A 21,572-nucleotide genomic window follows, 5' to 3' on the forward strand; every position below is an offset into this window, starting at 1 on the left:
TAATATAACTTAATAATCGAAAAAAAGGAATTTGCATGTAAAGCCCGCCCAAATGAAAATAAATTTCAGGGAAAAATTGAATTAAGATGAATGAAAATTGTCGGAGTTATGAGAATCAGATTCGGAGGAATTATTGGATTCAGATTCGGAGATGAGTTCTTGAGGTATAGATGCGATATTGAATGTTCCTTTGGTGGAAAGACTACACTGAAAGCATTTGGAGGTATTAATATAGTGATTAAGGGCACATTTTTCACAGAAATAGTGGTTACAGAGTGTAACTACGGGATTTGAATCAGATTTCCACTTTTTTTTGCAGATAGGACATTTTTTTGGAGGTTGATTATGGCAGGTAAATTTAGATGAAAGGTTGCCATCTCGAGGGGTGGGGTTACCATTAGAAATGGACTCGATCTTCAGTTTCTTTCTCCTCTGTTCTTTTTCCCACTCCCTATCAAGTTGCCAACCGCTTTTGAAATCGCTCCTATCATGAAGGAATTTGCAGGTATCTCCGAAACCACAGTATCCAGTTTCTTTATAGTCTTTACAAATATCGTGTTGGTAATCGATCCTTAGAGTGAGCTTAATGTTGGGATTCCTGGATTCCAGAGTCTCGTACTTCTTCTCCGAGTAAATGCTTTTGGAGGTTTCCCTCTTAGGGGGATTCGGGTCATGTAAATCTAAGTCGTAGTTGTTTAGAATATTGCCGTGACCGAACTTTTGATTACTTTTGCGAGAAAAGACAGTAACAAGTTCGTCCATTTTCTCATCTTTCTCAAAATCTGAGTCCTTTAAGACATTTGAATCTTTTTTTAGCTGGTTCCTTCTTTTAATCTCATCAATATCTGTATTTAAGGACCCTTGAAAAATCCTTTCTTCCAGTATTCTTGGTTGACTTTCCTCCGAATTGTCAGCTTGAACTTTTCTTATCTGCTCTTTGCTAACATTTCTCTTCCTAAACATGATTCTTATCAGAGAAAATGTAGAAAGGATTTATTACTCTCATTTTTTTTTGGGACCATACCTATAATGTGGTTGGCGCCAAAACTATGTATGTGGTAAAATACCAAGTAATAGTCTAAAAGTTGACTCTGAAATAAGAGATGACTGAGACTCAGAAAACTCTGCATTTGCTTGAGGGTAAGTTGATTTGTGAGTGTTGAGAGTTGGCTGGGTTTTTTGGAATGCTTTAGCAAGGCATTTAGTAATAGTTTCTTTTCAATATGGAATGTGCTTTGTGTATATACGAATAGAAGGAGAGGAGAATGACTCTAAAATACGGGAAATGAAAATTCAAATTAACTTTCTATTTGACTTTGTGCTTTTTAGAGGCAGAGTATGTGGTAAGGAGTCTCTTGGAATTTAAAAAAGATGATTTGGAGAAAGGACTGCAGGATTACGTGGCATTGAAGTCAAAAATGGAGGTATTACTTCGTAAGACTAGTAAGTACAAGAAGTTTCTAGCAATAAAGGATCCTTCTGAGCAGATATATGGGCCAAAGATGCTTGAAAAGATGAGGGATATGTGTTCAAGGTTTGAAGATATAGATGAGATATTTGAGGAGCAATTGAACCCGATTTACGAGAGTATAGAGGCTGAACATATGAGGAGACTATTGGAAATGGACCAGGAGGAAAATAGGAGAAAAGAAGAAGAGTTTCAAAGAAGAGTACAAGAAGGAATACAAGAGACTTATCTCGAAGAAAAGAGACGATTGGAAAAGTTAAGGGAGAAAGAAAATGAAGATAGAAGAAGGAAAGAAGAGTTTGAGCGTTTAAATCAAGAGGAGAAAGAGAGATTGGATGAGATGAACAGGAACATAGGCATGATGATTGGCTTTATCAGAGGCCTGGAGAATGGAGAAGTTTTGAATGAGTTTAAAGATACTCAAGTTTATTCAAAGTTACAAGTCGATGAGTTTAGGATTATTGGTATTGGAATATTGTTATTATTGAGAGAAGAATTAGAGTTGAAGGAGTTTTATGTTTGTATTGGATTAATTTCAGATCTCTTTATATCCATTTTAAGGTAAGTTATACAGCATAGATCAATTTGGACTGATAATATCGGACATTTAAACCTAAAATAGAGATCCATCTGACATTAAGTATCGTTTACTAAGGCTGAATAATGAGAACTTTTTCAAATCTTTTGGAGACAAGAAGGGATCATTTGCAATATTCTTTGGAGCTGGATTCAGAATGATTCAATCCGAAGAAAGGAAAGAGTATTTTGAGATTTTGTCTTCTGATAAGGATCTTGGATTGAATGTAAGTCGTCTAAATTCGAATGACGAGTATCTGATACTCAGAGAGCCTGATCCAGTTGATCAATTTGAGATTTGGGTTACTTGGATGGAAAAACTGAGTTTAATTAACGACATATTGGTAAGTGTTATAATTATGATATCGGGATATAGTACCCAATTTCAAAAAGAATTAGTTAAAGCTAATTTAATTAACTTAATGCTACGAAAACTACATAGAAAGAAATCCTAAGCCTTAGATATGATCGAGATCTTAAAAAAGAAGGTATAGAGAAGCTATTAGTAAACATTATATTAAGTTTGATCCAAGATAAGCGTCAAAGAGTAGAGAATAACATTTGATAGATAAATATTATTATTATGAGACTAAGCCTAGAAAATAACATTATATCAGCTTACTTTATCTTAATAAGTATTTATCGTTTGAAATAGACTGATTATTATTACTTTGAGTCAATAAATGATTCTCATTCTGCTGGTTCTGGTAATAGTGGGCATAGTCTTCTCTATAGTAATCATGAATATCCTTGAAATGCTGTTTGTGACCGCCGACAATGATATTTAAGAGTAAAACTGATGTTAGAGAAATAATCAAACACATAACTAGTAAAGTTGGACCAAACTTATCATTATAAGAAATTGGCTCCTTGGTTTCCAAAGCTCTATTTCTTTTTAAGTAAATATAATAGGAATAAGCAATAAAGAAAATAGCTACTGGTGCCATAATTAAACCACATATACGACCAACTTGCGTCCCGAAACTTAGTAAGGAAACGGAAATAGTTGCCAATAAAACTGACATATTCATCCACTGAAGTAGTGTTCTCTCATTCGCAAAAAATGTCTTCGGCTCAACTCGAACTGCTGAAGAGACACACTTTTTCTGAGTATTATTTATACCCTTATTTCTTGATTCTTCTCTGCACATGCAAAAAATTGACCTGAGAGTGCGCGCCAGTGCATGTGGAAAGGTCTGCGAATTTGCATGTATTATACCGACATCCACGTCATTGCCAAGAAGTGGCACATGCAGTGTGTGGGGCTGGGACTGTGTGATTTCGCGTTTAATTTCATTTTTTTTAATTTGTCGATTTTTGAGTTGATGAATATTAGAAAGAGTTTGCGCACTATTTAAAGAAGAAAGAGAGTTTGTTTGGATTTCATTAGTAAGAATACTGGCTTCTCTTTGAGCAGTGACTTCTTGATCGTGCAAAATTCTTGCATTTTTTCCAGTATGAAGAACATCAATTTTTGGCATGGAGTTGTTAAAGGATGATTTCTCGGGTTCAAAAGATTGAAGTTGTTTGCCTCCCATCAATTCTTTGTTTAAAGAAACCGATCTGTTGAGACTTTGTACAGTTTGAGTTTCTGAGTTGGAATCCTTGATATTATTTGTAATTTCTTGTTGACTTTCAGACTCTATAGCCATAAAGTTGAACCAATGTGGGACTTCTAGCAAATTATTGCTGAATAAAAGAGCAGTACAAGTTTCAAGATTTGAAAATCCGATAACTTCTGAAACAGAGGCAAGGCCAAGAATATCTTTAAGTATTTCTCTAGGATTCGAATTAGAGCTGATGGTTTTGTTTGAGCTCGATAAGTTTCCAGAATCTTGGGAAACACTTATGCTTAAGATTCCATGAGAAACAATTTTCATATTTTCAGATACTAATGCTTCAGTTTGGGGACTAACAATGTAGGTATTGTATAATATTGAAGGTCTCATATTGAAAATGGAGTTCGTTCCTAGTTCAGTATTTGAAATTTCACAATTGCTCCTGCTTGTTTCAGAGCTCAGTTTTCTGCAGTTTTCAGCAGATAAATTATTTATTGATGAACAGTTTCCTTGTAAATGTTCATTGTTTAGTAATTCCGAGTCAATTTCAGGCATAATCTTCAAGTTATTGTCAATATGGATACATATATTTCTCCTTGGGTTTGCAAAAGTTGTTCTATGGAACCAAAGATGTGAAAATGGTCCTAACTTTCTAAATTGGATAAAATCAATAAAGCAATTAAGCAACATTATTTGGTCTTGTGAAAGGTTGATTCTGGTTTCGTTTAAATATGTATTCAAATCGAAGTTTGAAGATAGTGATGGATTCTTACTTTCACGTCTCAGATCCCCGTAAGTCTTTAAAATATGAAAAACATCTTTTTGTTGGATCAATAAAGTTTTACTGCTTACTAAGGCCTTTGACCCTTCAAAAGAAAATGTTCTTCCTCCTTCTCCTACTCCTTGGTTCATTTGGTTACTGTTTGTTGCTTGATGAACAAAGTTCTTATTGTTAGGATCGTGCCACTCAGTAGTTGAGCAGCTTGGTTCCATTGGATGTATCCAATCCAAGTTAAGCCACTGGTCTGGACTTCCTTCATTTTCTCCATACCATCTCAATCTAAATGTATAATCCAAGTACTTTTTTGGAACAATCTTCTCATCTGAGTACGCTTGGATCCTTCCAAATGAATTTTCCTCTATTTGAGTATTTATTTGAGAGCTACAAGAAAATCTAGATCTTATTTCACGAATTCTATGGTATTCACTGAATTCCCTATTGTCAAAATACATATAAGAAACTGTTGATGTTTGCAACGCCAAAGATGATATATTTTCACTTGGAGTCGTCTTTTGAGAATTTGTGTTATTATTTGTTGGAGAAGATAAACAAGGCTTGTTATTTATGTTGTCCTCTACATTTAACAGTCCTATTGAAACTAGAGGGACTATTTTTGTTAAAAGTACTTTAACCTTCATTACATCTTCGGCTAAAATAAGATGTTTTGAGTGAATTTCAAAAGGTGGATGCATTGATATATCATTTTCTAATGTTTTATCGCAATTTAAAGATTCTTCCTTCATTAGGAAAATACTTTTTAGCATTTCAATTCTTGAATAACAATTTGAAAGGCTTTCAAGAAGTAAATCCAAGTTCATATTCATGAATGATTCTCTTGCAAGTCTTGCAAGATACCAAGAAGAAGAAGTTGACTTATTCATTTTATCATACTTTTTGGTAATCTTTCTAAAACCCGTATAATTCAGTTGTTGGTAGCTTTCTAAAAATACTATTTCACCACTTCTACGTTCAAGTTGTTCAACTAGAGGTGAAATCAAGTCATCCAAAAGTTCTTTGCTCATTCCAGATTGAAAGAATGAACTATCAGAGTCATTTACATTATTATTATTACTGCAGTTATTTATTACACCTAAATCTTTGCTAATCTGATCTATATATCCTTGAATCTGTTTAAGAGAATCCTTTATGTCAGTATACATTATACTGCTAAATGAGTTAATCTTATCTAATTCATGGTTTAATAGATCCATAAATCTACTTTCTGCCGGCCTATATATCGATCCTGCTAAAGCTTTAATATTTCCGAAATTATTTGTTACTTCATTTATGGTATAACTTGATGTATCTAATCCAGTTATCAACTTTATTGCTTTTTTAAGATCCTTATAAGATAAGTAATGCTGGCTATACTGCTGATTTACATAATGTTGAAGCTTTTTACTGAATTTCATGACTATTAAAACAATCTTTCAGTATTCTTGACAATCAACAAAGTCAATATTTTATGTTCAAAGATCATTTAACCAATTTGTACTATAAGTAGTCAATTTTTAGCAACAATAATATTTTAATCACTACTATTTTTGTTGTTGCTTTAATTCTATTATTAATAAATATTTCAATTAAATAAGAACAAGTATTAACTATTTGAGAAATTCATCAACTAGTCAGAATCACCCCCACATACGGAAAGATCTCAAATCAACGAGCGAACTTAAAGCTGATAAAAATCCCCTCTCCCTCTTCCCACAACCATCCCCCTCCCCCCCTCAACTTCCTCAGAATCAAATTCATTTTACTCAACCCCTCTAGAAAATCCTGGATCCCTCGACTGCAAAAAAAAAGAAAAAGAAAAAAACATGCAAATGCAAAAAATAAGATTCAAGTAAAACTGCTTCTATAATTGAAAGATTAAGGGTAACTTAAGCTAAACAAAATTTCAATTATTCGTCCTCCTCAATTGCGAGTCTGGCATTCTTGTTCAAAACCTTTAAGTTCAACTGCTCAGCTCTCTCTAAAATCTCTCTTCTCTTACGACTACTTACTCCAGATGCAATCTCAACACAGAAAGTCTTGTTATGCATTAAAAGCATATGAACTTCCTGGGGATTTGATACAGTAAACTTATACAAACCATTTGGAAGCATCTTACGTGTCTTGGCATCACTACCATAACCAATCTTTGGCATCAAATAATTACCCTTAAATTTTCTACGTACACGGCAATCGATACCCTTTGGTTTTCTCCAGTTTGGCTTGACTCTCAAGAAACGATCAGATTGAAATCTGGTAAACTTTTTAGTTCTCTTCTTAATGATTGCCTTTTTTGGCTTGTTCTTAAAGCTTACGATAGACATTCTCTTGATTAAAAGAAATTAAACCTGGGAATCACAAATTACAATTTAAATATATTTGTAATCTTCTACAATATAACAGAAATTACAAGTTAGTACCTTTTTCTCTTCCGATTGGAAAAAAAATGATTTAACTCGTTTCTAAATTAATCCAAACTTTCTCCTTCAGAGTTTCTGATTTTCTTATTAGCTTTCAAGAGAAAATAATTAACCGGTCTTTTTTTCCCCTTTTATAATGTTTTTATTAAGTTAATATAATAATTAATTAATATTTAATTTGAGACAAAACATTTGGTAGACTATTTATTTAAATGAGACGGTATTATTGAATTATTTTTTAAATGATTATTTATTAATACTTTAACTCGTTTATATATTTATTCTTTTCTAAATTGTCTATTATTATTATTATAAATATCAGTTCGGTACCCCATCTAGGGCGGGTCATAATGCCCGCCACGGCACGTGCTGCATTATTTTAAGGTAAGGAATGAAAAAAAAAGAAAAAAAAGAAAGAAAAACCGAGGAGAATAAAAGAACACAATTTAGAGATGATTATATTAAGTTTAGGGGGGAATTAGCTAGGTTTTTGGGATGGCAGTAATTGAGTTGTTGGGTTTTGTTGAATACAATGGGGAGAGGTGCATTGCATGCATTTAGAGATCTTGAAAATAATTTATTCGAATGAATTATTTTCATTATTTTTTCTTTCATTTCTATTTTATAGTGGATTTGGAAGGAGTGAGTAATTAGTAAGTTCAAATTTCTTCTCAAGTAGATTTTTGTGGTTATCTGTACTATTCTCTTAAAATAAGGAAAGAATACATAGTAGCAGGAGTAATCCTGGAATGGTTTATATTGTTCTTATTGGGATGCTATGGTTTAAGTTTGGAGGAAATAAAAGTGATGGAGGATTGGCTTCCCGAGTGGGTAAATGGAGAAAACTATGAATTGAGAGAAATATATATACCTTCGAATGAAAGAGAGTTGGGAATATGCCAATATAATATATTGACATCTGGTAATAAGCTAGGAAAGGATCACGAATGGCTTTTGGAGAATCGAATTGGTTATGCAAAAAAAAATGGTTATTGCTATTTTCATTTGGATTTACGTTATGGAGAGGTTAAAAATCCTCATTATTGGAGGTATATTGGGATAATTAAGTTGTATAAGAAAGTCCAAGGCTTGATTTCTGAAAATAAAGGACGTGATTATTTGGTACTATATATGGATTCCGATACCATGTTTTTAAGGTTTTCAGCAAGGATTGAGGATTTTCATGAAAAGATGAAGGAGTCATTTCTATATATATCAGTGGATGACAATTGCGAATTAAAGCACTATTTATTGAATGTTGGAGTATTGTTGATGTCTTTGAGAAGATTGGAGACATTGATGTTTTGTATTCAGGTACTTGCTCTACAGAAGACTCAGTATTTACTGGCTTATTCGTCAGAATGGAGTAGATCAGGTTTGAATGATCAAAACATTGTCATCTCTCTATTAAATGAGACGGGGAGGTTGGATGTTAAACAAATACAAAGCTATTGTTTGAGGAGGAGGAATTTATCTTGGTTGGAGTATGGGGATTACTCTATAGATTTGAACCAGTCAAGGAAAAACAAAGGAGTAGTGGTTGTTCCAAGTTTATATTTGAACCAAATTATAAGGATGGAACATATAGTGAAATCGAGTGAGATGAAGACAAATATTTGGCCAGAAAAATCATGGATTGTTCATTTTAGTGGATCTAATCGACTGGAACAATGTTTCATGATACAAAAGCTTTGTTCAGAGAGGCTTAGTAAGTTGGGGACAGGGTATAGTCCTTACTTTAATGAGTGTCCAGAGAAAATGGAAGAATTAATGACCAAAAATGAACTTAAAATGATGGAAACCCTCTTTTCCATAAATATGGATTCACAGTTAGACCCTAATAACTATATTGGACAACATTATTTGGAATGGATTAAAGACCTCGAGCAGGTAAATCTTGGGATTAGAAACCTAAGTGGTAGATACTCTATCTTAATTACAAGGTATGTTTTGCAAAGAATTGGAGAAAAGTCTTAAAAAACTGAATATAATTAACTTGATCGTTGCAATATGAATTGGAAATATTTTTGCTAATGTTTTTAAATACTTAAAACATTTCAATTCTTTCATTGAATTTTTTTATATAGAATAATTAAGCTCCTAAAACTAAGTAAAACCAAACAATTCACTCAAAACTCAAAAAGAAAATTAGTAGGAGCAGTTTTACAATTCTTAGAGAATTCAAATAAGTTTGGATCAATCTTTGAAAAGCTGTATTTCACAGGAATAGTAAGTTCCCATGACAACTTTTTTTTCTTTTTTTCTCATTCTTCTAATTCATCTAACTAAACCCTTTACTCACTATTCCTCTATAGTCAAACAGAAAAACCATAAAATATGAAATAAAAAATGCTATTGAATTCTCAAATATATTCAACTTTTTTTCTCTATTAAATAAATGCCCAAACAATTTTGAATATGAAAAAAATTCATCTCCTAATCCCAAATGGGACGTTACCTTTTGGATCTAAAAATAGGTACCGGCTACCTACATGCATGCACGCAATCGGAGATGAGGTTATGTAAAAATATTGAAATTATATGAAAAAAGTAAATAAATTTTAGGTATTTTCCGAGCAGCAGAGTAAGTTTTTGAGATTTAGAATGATTCTTTCGACACAATTAACAAGTTGGTGGTTGTTAAAGATGATGGAAGAATTTTCAAGAATTGAATGTGGAATATAGTCATCTTGCAGGCCTAAAGAGATGGTTCTAATTCTGTCAGCTAGTCTTTGATTTTCCGGAGAATTTACTTGATAAGATTCGGTTCCATAGTTGTTTGTAAGTTCTTTGACTCTTTGTTCGAGTCGAAAGCATCTTACTCTTAGTCCATCATTTTCTAATCTGAATTTCTCCATTAAGGTGGAGGTTTCATTAGCTATGCTTTTTAGATTATCTTTTTCAAATTTAATATTTTTCAATGATTCAATAATATTTTTAGACTGTTTGTAGTCTTCCTTTAAGCTTTTAATGTGAGATTCTCTATAGTTTTTGTTAAGAAAACAAAATCAAGTTAATTCAAATTATTAAAAAGTAGCTAAGCATTGGTTAAGTTGAACTTACAGAATAGATATATTATTACTTTGCTGAGTTATTTGTGATCTTAAATTTGAGTTCTCCATTTCCAATTTCCTATTTTTCTGATTCCATTTTTGGATTCCAACTAATTTAATTTTAAAAAAGAATATATATTTATTGATTTATCTCATTTTTTCCATAAAATTCAACTTACCTTGACTTTCAAATAAGAGATTCTGTATGTTCTCGGTACCTTCAACTTCACAAATTGATTTCCATAAGCCTTGAAATGATATAATCTCTTCTAAAGCTATAATGAATTGTTTACATTTTGAAATAACTTGAAATTGTTCTTCCAAGCCTTTTTTCAAGTTCAGGTTGATCTGATCCTTTACATCTAACTCTTCCTGGAGTATATTATTTGTCTCAAGACATAATTTAGATATACATTCCCCACATATTAATTTATCATATATTTTGTATTCAACAGTACTTATATTACAATTTGAACATTTAATTTTTCCACACAAAATACAAAATGGTTTTTGAAACTCTTCTGAATTCATACACTCTTCACATCTTTCAGAATCCCTCATTAATCTACTGCTTTCAATATTCCTATTCAAACATGTAATGCATGAAACTTTTTTTACCCTAATCTGCTTCTTTTCTACTTACTCAGGAGAGTTCTCTCTAATTCTTCCTCTTTCTATTAATCCTGAACTCCAGCTCATTTATCCTATAATACTTACTCCTTTTTCTTTTATATTTTCCTTCAAATCTTTAATCTTCAAGTTCTAGTTTTCTGCATTTTTCTGCACATTCCCTCATCCCCCCTTAATACTCTACCGGTATTTTTACCGTTAATTATTATTATGGACATAAGAATTGGGCGGGGAACACGAGCGCCGGTATATAATATTTGAAGTGATGAAAAAAATAATATTTTGATTAGTCATTTTTGACAGTAAGAAGAACTGTGTATTTTTTTTTCTCCTAGAAGTTTTGAGTTGGGGAAAGTATAAATTTATATTCAAATATAAGAGTTTGTTTCTTGATACCAGAAGATAGAGTTGGTCTAATAAGCATTACATTAAAAAAGGAGGGAGGAGGATTAAAAATAGCATAAAATTGATACACAAATTAAGGAAATCAGGAAGTAATGGATAAGACGAAAATGGAGGACAAGGTTGATTCTCAAGTGGAGGTTTTTTTTTGGACTAAAATTAATGATCCAAGACTTCAGGCCCCAGATGGATCCTTCATGATAGATTCAAAAGCCGGAAGAGCAGAACTATCAGAACTACTTAATACCTTATTGGAAACAGAAAGCCACATTACTTTTGACTTTATAATAGAAGAAGTGTTTTTGAGAGGTTCAGTTTATGATTATATGAGACAAAATGAGAAAACAAGTGAATCTAAGCTCAAGATAGAGTATTTGAGAGCGCTCGGTAAGCCATCATCAAAGGTTTTGGATAAACAAAAGGACTGGATTAGGAGCATTAGGTGCGGAATAGAAACAGATAATCCCATGGTAGTGGTGGGATTCTACGACGGTTGGATTAGATTTTATGATCGAATTTCACGTACAAAGGACAAGAAGGTCAGATTGGATGAGGACGATAATGTTAAAAATAAAGCCGGGGAAACATTCGAATTTAATGTGAATGGATTACTACTAGCAGGAGATTCTACTTCTATTTTAAGAGTCCAATCTCAACAACTAAATGATTCCGAGTTTTCCAAAGTTTGGGCTTCAACAATGAGCGGTTCCATTGTAGGTTTAAACTACTCAGCAAAGAAACGAGAATGCATTTTAAAGAATGTTAAACTCAGAGCCAGTGTTGCTCCTATTGAAGCTCTTTGTACTGTAAGAGGATGTGATTCAATAATATCAGCAGGAGATGCAAATGGTAATGTTTTAGTATTTTGTGAGGAGGACGCCACAGATGAAGGTTCTTCAAGTCATATAGAAAATACGAGAAGATTGAATTGCACTGCTAAAATCAAGAACCATTCTTCTAATGTTACAGATATACTCTCCCTTGGGGACAATTTGATTTCCTCAAGTCTGGATGGTAATATTAAGGTGTCTAAAGTCTCATTAGGAGAAACTGTTTGCGGGTGGAATATAAAATTCCCGACATTCTCTTTATCCTGCCAAAATCCGGTTTCAGGAAATGTAATTTGTACTTCTCATGATGATGGTAAAGTTCGAATTTGGGACTTGAGGGCGGGAACAACAAACCAAATTGACTTTAAGGTGAATAAAGGTCTGGATTCAGTGTCTTTTGACAGAAACACTCGTTTTGTCCATAGAATCAGACTTCTTGCTCATAAAGAAGTTGTTCCACAGGCTGCTTGGAGCCCATTTAGTGAATATATGATAGGATCGGTTTCACATGATATGGATTTGAAAATTCTTGATATAAGGTCACCAAATTTACCACTTCAAGCTGCAAAAACTGACTCTAAATTACTTAGCCTCTGTTGGATGAATGAAAATACCATTTATACAGGAGGATCAACAGGAGAACTTATAGTTTGTTCATTTTAGACATTATAGTTAAGTCTTTCTTTTAAAACTTACAATTAGAATACCTATAATATATATTGATTGAATGATTTTCGGATAACTCAAAATGTGGTGATTTGATCTATTCCAATGAAATAGTGTTTGTTGTTCGGTACCCTTTGGTTTACAATTAAAGTTCTCTATCATTAGGTTTAATTAAACAGTTAATAATATTTGAAGATTAGAAAAAGGAGTTAGTATTTTTCATTACTTTTATCAATACTCGTAAAAATTTTGACTTAAATAAATTCATCCAAGTCATCCTCAACCACAGCATAATCCTGGAAGTCTACTTTGTATCTCAAAATACCACCAAAACCTCCAAATCCTTTTTGGAATTGATTACCTTCTTGAGACTTATTTGTAACAAATTCCAATTGAGCTCCGTAATTTTGATATGTATTTACAAGCCATTCAGTCAAAGGGAGTACTTCAATAACATCAAGTTCTGCCCCTGTATCAGGATCCTTGAATTTGGATTCGTCATGCTGTTCAGTTGGACTGTTTAAAAATACTTTTTCTTCTCCAGTAGATGGGTTTTTGACGACCATTCTTTTAGTTTCTAAGTTTTCCCATACAATCAACAATTCAACTGCACCCATTTCCAAAGCCTGAAGGGTTTCATTAATACCATATACATACTTACCAGTATCCTGAGCAACTTCGTCAAAGAATTTAGTGATAAGTTTCTTTTCCTGAACAAACTTAACATTTTGGAGTGCATCAGAAGATAACTCAATGGCCTGATTAAAACCATTATCGCCTCCATATGAAACATCAACAATCTTTAGGATTTTGCTTGCTAGTCTCTGATCAAAAATATCACTTTGAGCCAACTCATTTTTGAAGTCAGCACTTCCTGCTAATATCAAAGCCGCAACATTAACCTGGTCGTTAGTAATAAACATAGAAGTCGCAGTTTCAGCAACCTTTCTCAAATAGTTATGACGCTTTTCCATTCTCAGACGAGCAAAACGTAAAGCTGACTGACCACCACGACCGTGTTTTTTTGGTAAATCTACATTAAATCTGAGTAAAACTTCTCTTGAACTACCTTGAACTACACCATACAAAGCACCATTACCATCAACAATAATAAATCCGAACTTATCATCAGTCTCTAATAACTCCTTAAGCGCATCGACATGGAACTTATTGTCACATAAATAAAGAGACGTATTGATTGGTTTAAATGGTTCAAAATCAATATTTACCTTCTTTTCTTTTCCATCCTCAGTAATTAAAGTTCCACAATAAACTACCAGACCATTTTGAGGAGTCCTATTATATAATTTTAAACGCTGTTGAGTACTTGTAATTGCTGATAAAACTGAAAGTCGATTTACTCTACTCTTAATATTAGAAGCTGTGCCATACTCATCAGCAAGCATTTTTGAAATTCTGGATATTTCATCCTTTGGTTTAATAACTAAAGAAATCATAGAAGTACCATTTCCTCTGGCAGCCTCTAGTGTTGCTATCAGTCTTCTGACTTTCCACTGTTTAACGTTTGTATCGTTATCACTCATTTCTTGTCTTCAGTCTAATACTTTGTTATTTAATTTCCTTAATTGGTGCTTTCACCTCTATTTCATAATATTCTTAATATTTCCTCAAAATTGCAATTGGAAAATACTAGTTAAGTAAATTCTTTGGAGCTTTTTGGTATTTTTTCTAAACCAATAATTTATTCTATTTCAAACTTATTGACAAGAAACAACGCTTGGCGCGTAGTCTCTCTTAATTATTACCTCCATTGCTTTGCCATTAACTTTTTCCTTCAAAAAATTTAAAAAAATTTAAAAACTAAAAAATACCATTTAAAAATTTCAGAAATCCTTCTAATTAAAGTATTAACCCCATCTGCATGCAGTGCGAATTTTTTCCTGCATGTAATTGTCCACATGTAAACACGTGTACTATGTTTTCCTATACCGGTATTTGCATGCACATACTTGCGTATGAAGAAAAAAAATGACACGTAATAGAAAAATAATTTTAAATAAATAAAAAAATTGAAGGATTGGTTTTTGTTTTGAATGGAATTATGTTTATTTTTTTTTAAAAGGAATAAAATATAATATATTTAAGAATTATATAATTGATGATGAGATGTAGAAATAAGATCAATTGTGGGAAAGAAAAGAATAAAGACATTGAACAAAATAGAGAGGATGGATAGTAGTTCAGAATTATCAATAGGGTAAAGTAATTTGCAAAATCAAAGCAAATATATTCCAATAAATAGTAATAAAAAAATTTTCAAGATAATATCTAAAATAATTTTTATGCTTTTTAAGAGGAAGAACTTTATATTGAGTGTGGGGGGAAGATCAAAAAATATGCTCTGAAAAAAAGAAAAATTAAATTGAAAAAAAAAGAATTATAAACTGTCGAAATAATAAAAATACACGGAAAATATATAATTCCAAAATAAGTATTAAGTATTTTTCAGGCCATGGAATTGGTTCGTACATATATGATGATAACAAAGAAATTAGTTATATGTGAAAGCAATTAGAGTAAAATTAAAATTAATTTCATTATAAGAACTCTACGGGAATTTAAAATGAGTAGTATAAACAAGCACTATTGGAATTTGGAAGGACATGATCCTGCATTAGCTTTATTTGAATTATATAAAAGAGGTAAAAGATGTAATTCTATAGAAAAATTGGTGGATTTCTTATCAAAAAACATTGTTTTGCTTGAGAGTATGAAAAACAACTCAAATTCTAAAAAGGAGGGTTTATTCAATTTCTTATTTTTGTTCCAAAAATTTAATGGAAAATTGGTGGAAAATGAGAATCCAGAGTCGGTACCATTACTCTCATTAGATTTGAAGCTTGCAGACTCAATACTAGAGCAGAAAGCTCTATTAAAGGATCTAGTATTTTTGTTGGGTAATAGAGAGTTCGATGTATTTAAGAGGCTGTATAGTCTTTTAATCAAGTTCACTCCTTTAGATTTGAAAGATTTACTTGCTATTGAAAAGAATCAAGGTTCAATTATATGTATTTATTTCACAATGTATTTGTCCATATTGTTGAATACATTTGGATATGAGAACATTGGGGAGTTTAGAAAAGGAGAAGAAATTGAAGAGCTGAAATTGAATTGGATTAATAAATTTGTTTCTCAAGTTAATGATTTACTGAGTTATTTTATTGAAAAGAAAACTCTGGATGTAACAATTATGGACATTAACAATGACTGCTTATTACTAATTTGTGCATTAATCCTATATTTGATATTCTCTATTGTTGATATAGGAAATGATAAAATTTCTGAGTTCAAATCAGTGATCATAAAATTAATAAAGATTCAGTTAAGCAATATAAAGTTTAATTATTGGTACTTGAAAATTCTATTGATCATTATTGAAAGAGTTGGTATGGATTTAACCATTTCAGAATTAGTGTCAGTTGTTCTGCAGTATCAAAAATTCATTGGTGAACAGTCTGTTAAGACAGAAAATAATAATGATTTGGACAAATCAATGAATAAATTGGGGTTATTTGAAGTTCATATTATGACTCAGTTATGTAGAACATGGGTGGTTAAGGAGATAACTCTCAAAAAACAGTTAATTCAATTTGTAGAACAATTCGTTTTTACATACCAAGAATGGAAGGAACAGAAATTTGATAATTATTTTTTGAAAATAGAAGATGATTTATCAAGGTTGGATCCAATTAATATTGTCTTTATAAAGTTAGTAAGCTTGTTTTCCAAAGCATTTGGAGTTACTATGAAGGGAATTGGCAAAGAAGAAAGAAAAAATACAGAAATATTAGATCCGCAAGAAATTGATAGTTTGGTTTTGCTAAATTTATTGGAGGAGATTTTACATGGAGGGAGCTCACAAAAAATATGTAGAATGGTTTTATTTGATTCAATAAGAATGCTTGTAACTGTTTTAACAATCATTGTGGATCCTAAAAATTTTGAAAATGAGAATTATGATATAAAGAGAGACATTATTCAAAATGATCTGGCCATTGTTAACTTACATAAGGGAGGATGGAACCTGAAAACTTACAAGTGTTTTGATTTAATTGAAAAGTTGTTTGAAGCCATCACCCAGTTGATTATAGGATACAAAGCAGAGCTTAAAGAGTTGAACAATTCAGTTTATACAGTTTCTTCAGTCTCGTCTTCATCAACTGGCTCAATATTTAAGACAACTACTTTTGATATTTCTTTATTCTTAATAGTTTGGAATAATTATGTGACTCTAATAACAAGAAAGGAATACAGAAATGATCAAATCATACTTAATAAATCAATTCATCTTATTTCGATATATCTTGTTAGCAGAAAGTATAAATTGGATATACTCTGTGAGATTACGTTTCCAATTAGTGAGTACAATGATAATTTACCAATTTTATTGGATGAGAAATACTCTGATTTGATTGATTTGTGGATCAGTTTATGGAGGAATTATTTATATGAAAACCCTAAACTCTTTTGCAATAAGGGAGATGAAGTGGAAAGGATTTTTACTGTTCCAAACATCAATTACTTTTTTGAGTATCTCCGAATTTTAGATCAAGTTGTTATACAAAATAATGAAATCTCATCTCCGAGTTTGTCTTTAAATGATAAAGAATCTAATTACACTCAGAAATTCAGCACCAAAGTTCTTGAACTTACTGGAATCATCTCAAGTATTTTAATCTGTCATAAAATTGACCATTCTTCAGATAGGCATAATACTCTAATGGCAATACTTTCAGCTTCAGAAAATCCTAGGATATTGTCTGATTACATATATAAACAAGTGACTAATTCTCTTCAGTTGGATGGTGCATATATATACAATTGTCTAAAGTTCTTCAGAGAAAGATGGAGCTCAAGCATTAAAATTCGAGTATTTTCACTCATTTCAGACTTGTATATTTCTCTTATGAAGCAAAGCCTTTTTCAATTCATACAATGTTTATTAGGCAATTTTTCAGCCAGAGGAGGGATTTTTGAGAAAAGCTTTGCTCTTTTCAAGATACGTGGTATGAGAGGAATCATTTCTGAAGAAGACTTTGAAGTCCTTCAACAAAAGTTAACATATATTTCCTCATATTCAAATTCTGTTTTAGATGGTAACTCAAATTCATCTCTAATTAAAAATGAGATATTTTTTGGATGCTATTCTATTGATCTCTATTATACAATAAACAGCATTCAAAAGGGATGGCAAAGTCCTTCATTATCTATCTCTCCATCTTCTCCCAAAACGTTTCTAAATAAGAAAAGACACTCCTCCTTAATGATTACAGATTCAGAAGATGTATATTCTATTATAAATCTATTGAACCCATTATTTGATCAACTAATCAATGACGATGATTATTTGAGGTTATTCATTGATACCGTTGGTAACATTAACAGATGTTACTTTTACTTTCTATTTGGAAATAAAAGTACTGGAAACGAAGAGAAAAGTTTAATTAATCAAATTTCAAACTTTTCAACAATATTTGGTGTCAAATTTGAAGATGAAAAGTTCATGGCAAGTATGAATTTAAAGAATGAACTACTAAAGAATGTTAATCATTCCAGTCTAAGGGAGGAGGCGATTATGGAAAGGTTCAACTATAAATTCTATTCTCAGCTAATAATCAGGATGATATACTTGTGTACATGGATGATTGTGGATAACAGTTATGATTCTTATCGATCATTATCTGAGCTTTTTGCTGAGAAAATATTGAGTGGACTTTTTGGTATGTATAGTGATTACGAGGGATTCTTAAATTATGCTGAAGATGCAAATAATAAATATTCATCCAATTCAGATCAAGAAAATTATCAGTTCGAGAGATTTAGAAGCTCACTTCCCGACTATTACGTATTGGAGCACTATACAAAGTTTGTATGCATTATTTGGTCAATAATTTCCTCATTAGATCCAGAGTCTATTTTTAAGATTTATATGAAAATGCTTGAAAAAAAGTCCTTATCGTATTATCAACTTTATATTTTGCTTGTGTTTTTAATTGAAAGCTCTGACTGGTTTATTCATCATGGTTATTTCCAGCATATTGATTTATTAAAGTTGTTAAGACAGGTAGAGTTGGTGACTAGTTTATCGTCGGCCTATTTAAAGGTAAAAGGTGAAAATCGCGAAACAGCACCTCAAATAGACTCTTCAACTTTACATTTGAAGGTTATATTGGTTTGCTTGATTCTGAAATCGATAACGGTAGAGAGATCAAAAGAATTACCTTTAGAGAGTTACAGAAAAAAACATTCAACAATTTCAAAGACTAATCACAATGATTTGGATATTCCGCAGATAAAAATCTATAAATATAACAATAAATGGAATCAAAAAGATGCGTACATTAATGGAGAAAGGTCGATGATAAGTACCTCTTACTTTCTTTCATGCCGAGTTTTGCCGTATTTATGGTCATTTTATGAAAGTTACCCAACTTATAAAGATATTTATACGAGATTATTGCAGTCTTCAACACAACTTACAACTTACTTGGACAATCTATGTGTAAGCCTATATGAAACAAGAAATTGGCAAAGAGTAATGAGTAATTTCAATAATATACCTTCTGAATCTTCAGTTGAAATATATGATAACAGACTAATACCATATAATCAATATATAGTTTTAGAATATATTTGGGAGTATTTTATTAATGGGAATACGATACTTTTAATTGAAAAATACATCTCAGCCTTGATATTTTCAATTTGTAGTTTAAAAAAGGTGGGATTCTTCGAAGTCTGGTTATTATTATCTTTATGGAAAAGGTATCCAGCTAGAATATATAGGCATATGATGAAAACCAACAGCACTTGGATCGTTCCGCTTTTAATGGACCATCTAATTCATTACTCTATTCTGGTTAAAAACAAGTATATTGGGATTTATTCACCAAAGAATGATTTAATCCGTGTTTTTGATAACATTGAGTTGGAAAACACATTTTCATTCTTGTTGTATCATTACCATCCACAGCATTATCATGATAGGATGAGTGGTAAGTATTTCTGGTACAATGCAAATAGTGAACAGGGGTATCTGAATAAGATTAATTCTCATAGTACTGAGATTAAAGGGTTAGTGGTAAATTGTAGATATAATCACGGAAATAACCAGGCAGTATTCCAGTTCCATGATTATTTACATTATATTGGCCATTCACTTCCATTTCCAATAGTAATTTACCTATTAAGTAATCAGTTTTCTTCAGAAAAAAAGAAGTTCATCTCAAATTCACATCACTTTCACAATTATTTCCATCATAATCTATATACAAGCACTTTAATTGTTTGGAGCTGTGTTAGATCGTTACTATTATCACAAGAGTCTGAATGGGAGTTATTATTACTACAGTATATGGAGATTATTAAAAGTAACAAGAGAAATAACCAGCTGGTACTAACTTGCCTATTGGATATGGCACTAAAAAGTACAAGATTCTCACAGATATTGTGCATATACACCAATAATCCAAATTCACCAGTAATGAATTTGTTTCAAAAAAGTTTGTTCAAAGAGTGTGACTCTTTATTAAATTGCGAAACTATGGAAAATTCTAAGGAAAATGTTGAAAGGAATGAAGAAGATCAGAACATTAATAGGAGAAACGGGAAAATAAATAACCTAGAGGTGAATGAAAAAGGTGTCATAAATCGACTAAGAACGGTTCAGGATAGCATGGAGGGGCTGACTTTAAGAATGTCAAGTGTATCTTCTTTGATTAATAAATGCTTTGACGGAATTTCAGGAGGTTCAGATAACATGAGTAGATCTAGTCTGAATCTATTACAATTTGAAAATAAGAAGCATTCTTTGGCTAATATTCAGTTTTCGTTCTTTTACATACTTTGCCAGCTTGGTGAGATGGCAAAGTATAGAAACAGAAGAGAAGGAGGGTTGGGTTTACCTCTTGAAGAAGACGGTGACCCTTCAGCTTTAATTGGAAGATTGAATTCAAAAGAGATAGCTCAATTAAAGTCTGAGATTGCTCAGGATTTATTAACAAAGATAGAGAGTATGATAAAGAGGAAGGAATACAAAAATGTACCATTTTTGAACACAAACATGTTAAAATCATCTCAAACTAAAACAAAGCTTTTATCAATTAAAAAGATTAACAAGCTTAAAATACTTCAAAGTGCTAAGAATATTCCTTACTTACTTTCACTACAGTTAACAGATCATAATATAGATGACCAGGAAGGGGGAAGAGATATTTCAGAAACGGAAGCTGAGCAGGATTACGAACTAACCATTAATTTGATTGTGAAATGTAATGATGACTGCCGTCAGGATGTAATCACTATGCAATACATAAATGTTTTCCAGAAGATTTTTGAAATGTATAACATCCCCGTGTGGTTATATCCATATAGGATTCTACCAATGATGTTCAAAGATATTAATAACTCAGTAATATATGGAGGTATAATTGAGTTCATTGAAAATAGCATTTCTCTACATGAGATTCACGAACTTCATTCCGAAGGCGGATTGAAAGCTTATTATGAGTCTACTTTTGGTGGTAAAAATGATCAAAAAGACAGAGGAGATGATCGTATTAGTTATGAGCAAGCCAGGTACAATTTCATCTCAAGCTTGGCAGGATATTCTATAGCTTGCTATGTTTTGCAGATCAAGGATAGACATAATGGAAATATTTTAATAACAAGGAACGGTCATATAATACACATTGATTATGGGTTTATTTTTGATATTTCTCCAGGGAATAATTTACACTTTGAAAGAGCAGCTTTTAAAGTGACTCAAGAGATGTTAGATTTCATGGATGACCAGGTGGACTTGTTTGACGATCTTTGCCTATCGGGCTTTCTGGCAGTAAGGGAACATGCAGATTTATTACTATCTTTGACACAGATGTTAATAAATAGTGGTATTCCATGTTTCCGTGGAGAAACTATCAAGAAACTTAAGGAAAGATTACTACTAAACTTTTCACAACAACAAGCATCAAACATATTCTCAAAGAAGATTCACTCAGCCCATAATCATATTACTACAAAAGGATATGACTTCGTGCAATTTATCCAGCAAGGGATCAAGTGAGTTAGAATTTGGAATCTTTTGGAATATTACTACCCTCACAATGAGGAAACTTCTATTTTTCTTTTTTTCCTTGAATATTAAATTTTATAGGTACCTAATTTCAAGATC

At 31.8% G+C, this 21,572-nt stretch overlaps 9 protein-coding genes across 9 annotated transcripts; 4 read left to right on the top strand and 5 right to left on the bottom strand.

Annotated features, from left to right (window-relative positions):
- Nucleotides 1-81: 81 nt before the first annotated feature.
- ELE39_002492 (uncharacterized protein) lies at nucleotides 82-963 on the bottom strand (the record flags this gene model as incomplete). The annotated part of the gene is made up of 1 exon (XM_067345342.1): nucleotides 82-963. One exon carries the CDS (start codon nucleotides 961-963, stop codon nucleotides 82-84), a length of 882 nt encoding a protein of 293 aa, XP_067202110.1.
- Nucleotides 964-1,418: 455 nt separating this feature from the next.
- ELE39_002493 (uncharacterized protein) lies at nucleotides 1,419-2,499 on the top strand (the record flags this gene model as incomplete). The annotated part of the gene is made up of 2 exons (XM_067345343.1): nucleotides 1,419-2,029; nucleotides 2,091-2,499. 2 exons carry the CDS (start codon nucleotides 1,419-1,421, stop codon nucleotides 2,497-2,499), a joined length of 1,020 nt encoding a protein of 339 aa, XP_067202111.1.
- A 168-nt stretch (nucleotides 2,500-2,667) lies between these two features.
- On the bottom strand, nucleotides 2,668-5,796 carry ELE39_002494 (G-associated signal transduction; the record flags this gene model as incomplete). The annotated part of the gene is made up of 1 exon (XM_067345344.1): nucleotides 2,668-5,796. One exon carries the CDS (start codon nucleotides 5,794-5,796, stop codon nucleotides 2,668-2,670), a length of 3,129 nt encoding a protein of 1,042 aa, XP_067202112.1.
- A 492-nt stretch (nucleotides 5,797-6,288) lies between these two features.
- Nucleotides 6,289-6,702, bottom strand: ELE39_002495 (ribosomal L32; the record flags this gene model as incomplete). Its single annotated transcript, XM_067345345.1, has 1 exon — nucleotides 6,289-6,702. One exon carries the CDS (start codon nucleotides 6,700-6,702, stop codon nucleotides 6,289-6,291), a length of 414 nt encoding a protein of 137 aa, XP_067202113.1.
- A 903-nt stretch (nucleotides 6,703-7,605) lies between these two features.
- ELE39_002496 (uncharacterized protein) lies at nucleotides 7,606-8,775 on the top strand (the record flags this gene model as incomplete). The annotated part of the gene is made up of 1 exon (XM_067345346.1): nucleotides 7,606-8,775. One exon carries the CDS (start codon nucleotides 7,606-7,608, stop codon nucleotides 8,773-8,775), a length of 1,170 nt encoding a protein of 389 aa, XP_067202114.1.
- A 1,223-nt stretch (nucleotides 8,776-9,998) lies between these two features.
- ELE39_002497 (zinc finger and FYVE domain) lies at nucleotides 9,999-10,412 on the bottom strand (the record flags this gene model as incomplete). The annotated part of the gene is made up of 1 exon (XM_067345347.1): nucleotides 9,999-10,412. The coding sequence occupies one exon, from the start codon at nucleotides 10,410-10,412 to the stop codon at nucleotides 9,999-10,001; it is 414 nt and encodes a 137-aa protein (XP_067202115.1).
- A 566-nt stretch (nucleotides 10,413-10,978) lies between these two features.
- Nucleotides 10,979-12,376, top strand: ELE39_002498 (WD-repeat; the record flags this gene model as incomplete). Its single annotated transcript, XM_067345348.1, has 1 exon — nucleotides 10,979-12,376. One exon carries the CDS (start codon nucleotides 10,979-10,981, stop codon nucleotides 12,374-12,376), a length of 1,398 nt encoding a protein of 465 aa, XP_067202116.1.
- Nucleotides 12,377-12,633: 257 nt separating this feature from the next.
- On the bottom strand, nucleotides 12,634-13,923 carry ELE39_002500 (eukaryotic peptide chain release factor; the record flags this gene model as incomplete). Its single annotated transcript, XM_067345350.1, has 1 exon — nucleotides 12,634-13,923. The coding sequence occupies one exon, from the start codon at nucleotides 13,921-13,923 to the stop codon at nucleotides 12,634-12,636; it is 1,290 nt and encodes a 429-aa protein (XP_067202118.1).
- Nucleotides 13,924-14,963: 1,040 nt separating this feature from the next.
- On the top strand, nucleotides 14,964-21,464 carry ELE39_002501 (membrane associated with 2 transmembrane domains at the N-terminus and a phosphatidylinositol 4-kinase domain; the record flags this gene model as incomplete). The annotated part of the gene is made up of 1 exon (XM_067345351.1): nucleotides 14,964-21,464. The coding sequence occupies one exon, from the start codon at nucleotides 14,964-14,966 to the stop codon at nucleotides 21,462-21,464; it is 6,501 nt and encodes a 2,166-aa protein (XP_067202119.1).
- Between the last annotated feature and the right edge of the window lie 108 nt (nucleotides 21,465-21,572).

Source organism: Cryptosporidium sp. chipmunk genotype I (assembly GCF_004936735.1).
Source record: "Cryptosporidium sp. chipmunk genotype I strain 37763 chromosome Unknown contig_26, whole genome shotgun sequence".
Taxonomy (NCBI): domain Eukaryota; phylum Apicomplexa; class Conoidasida; order Eucoccidiorida; family Cryptosporidiidae; genus Cryptosporidium; species Cryptosporidium sp. chipmunk genotype I.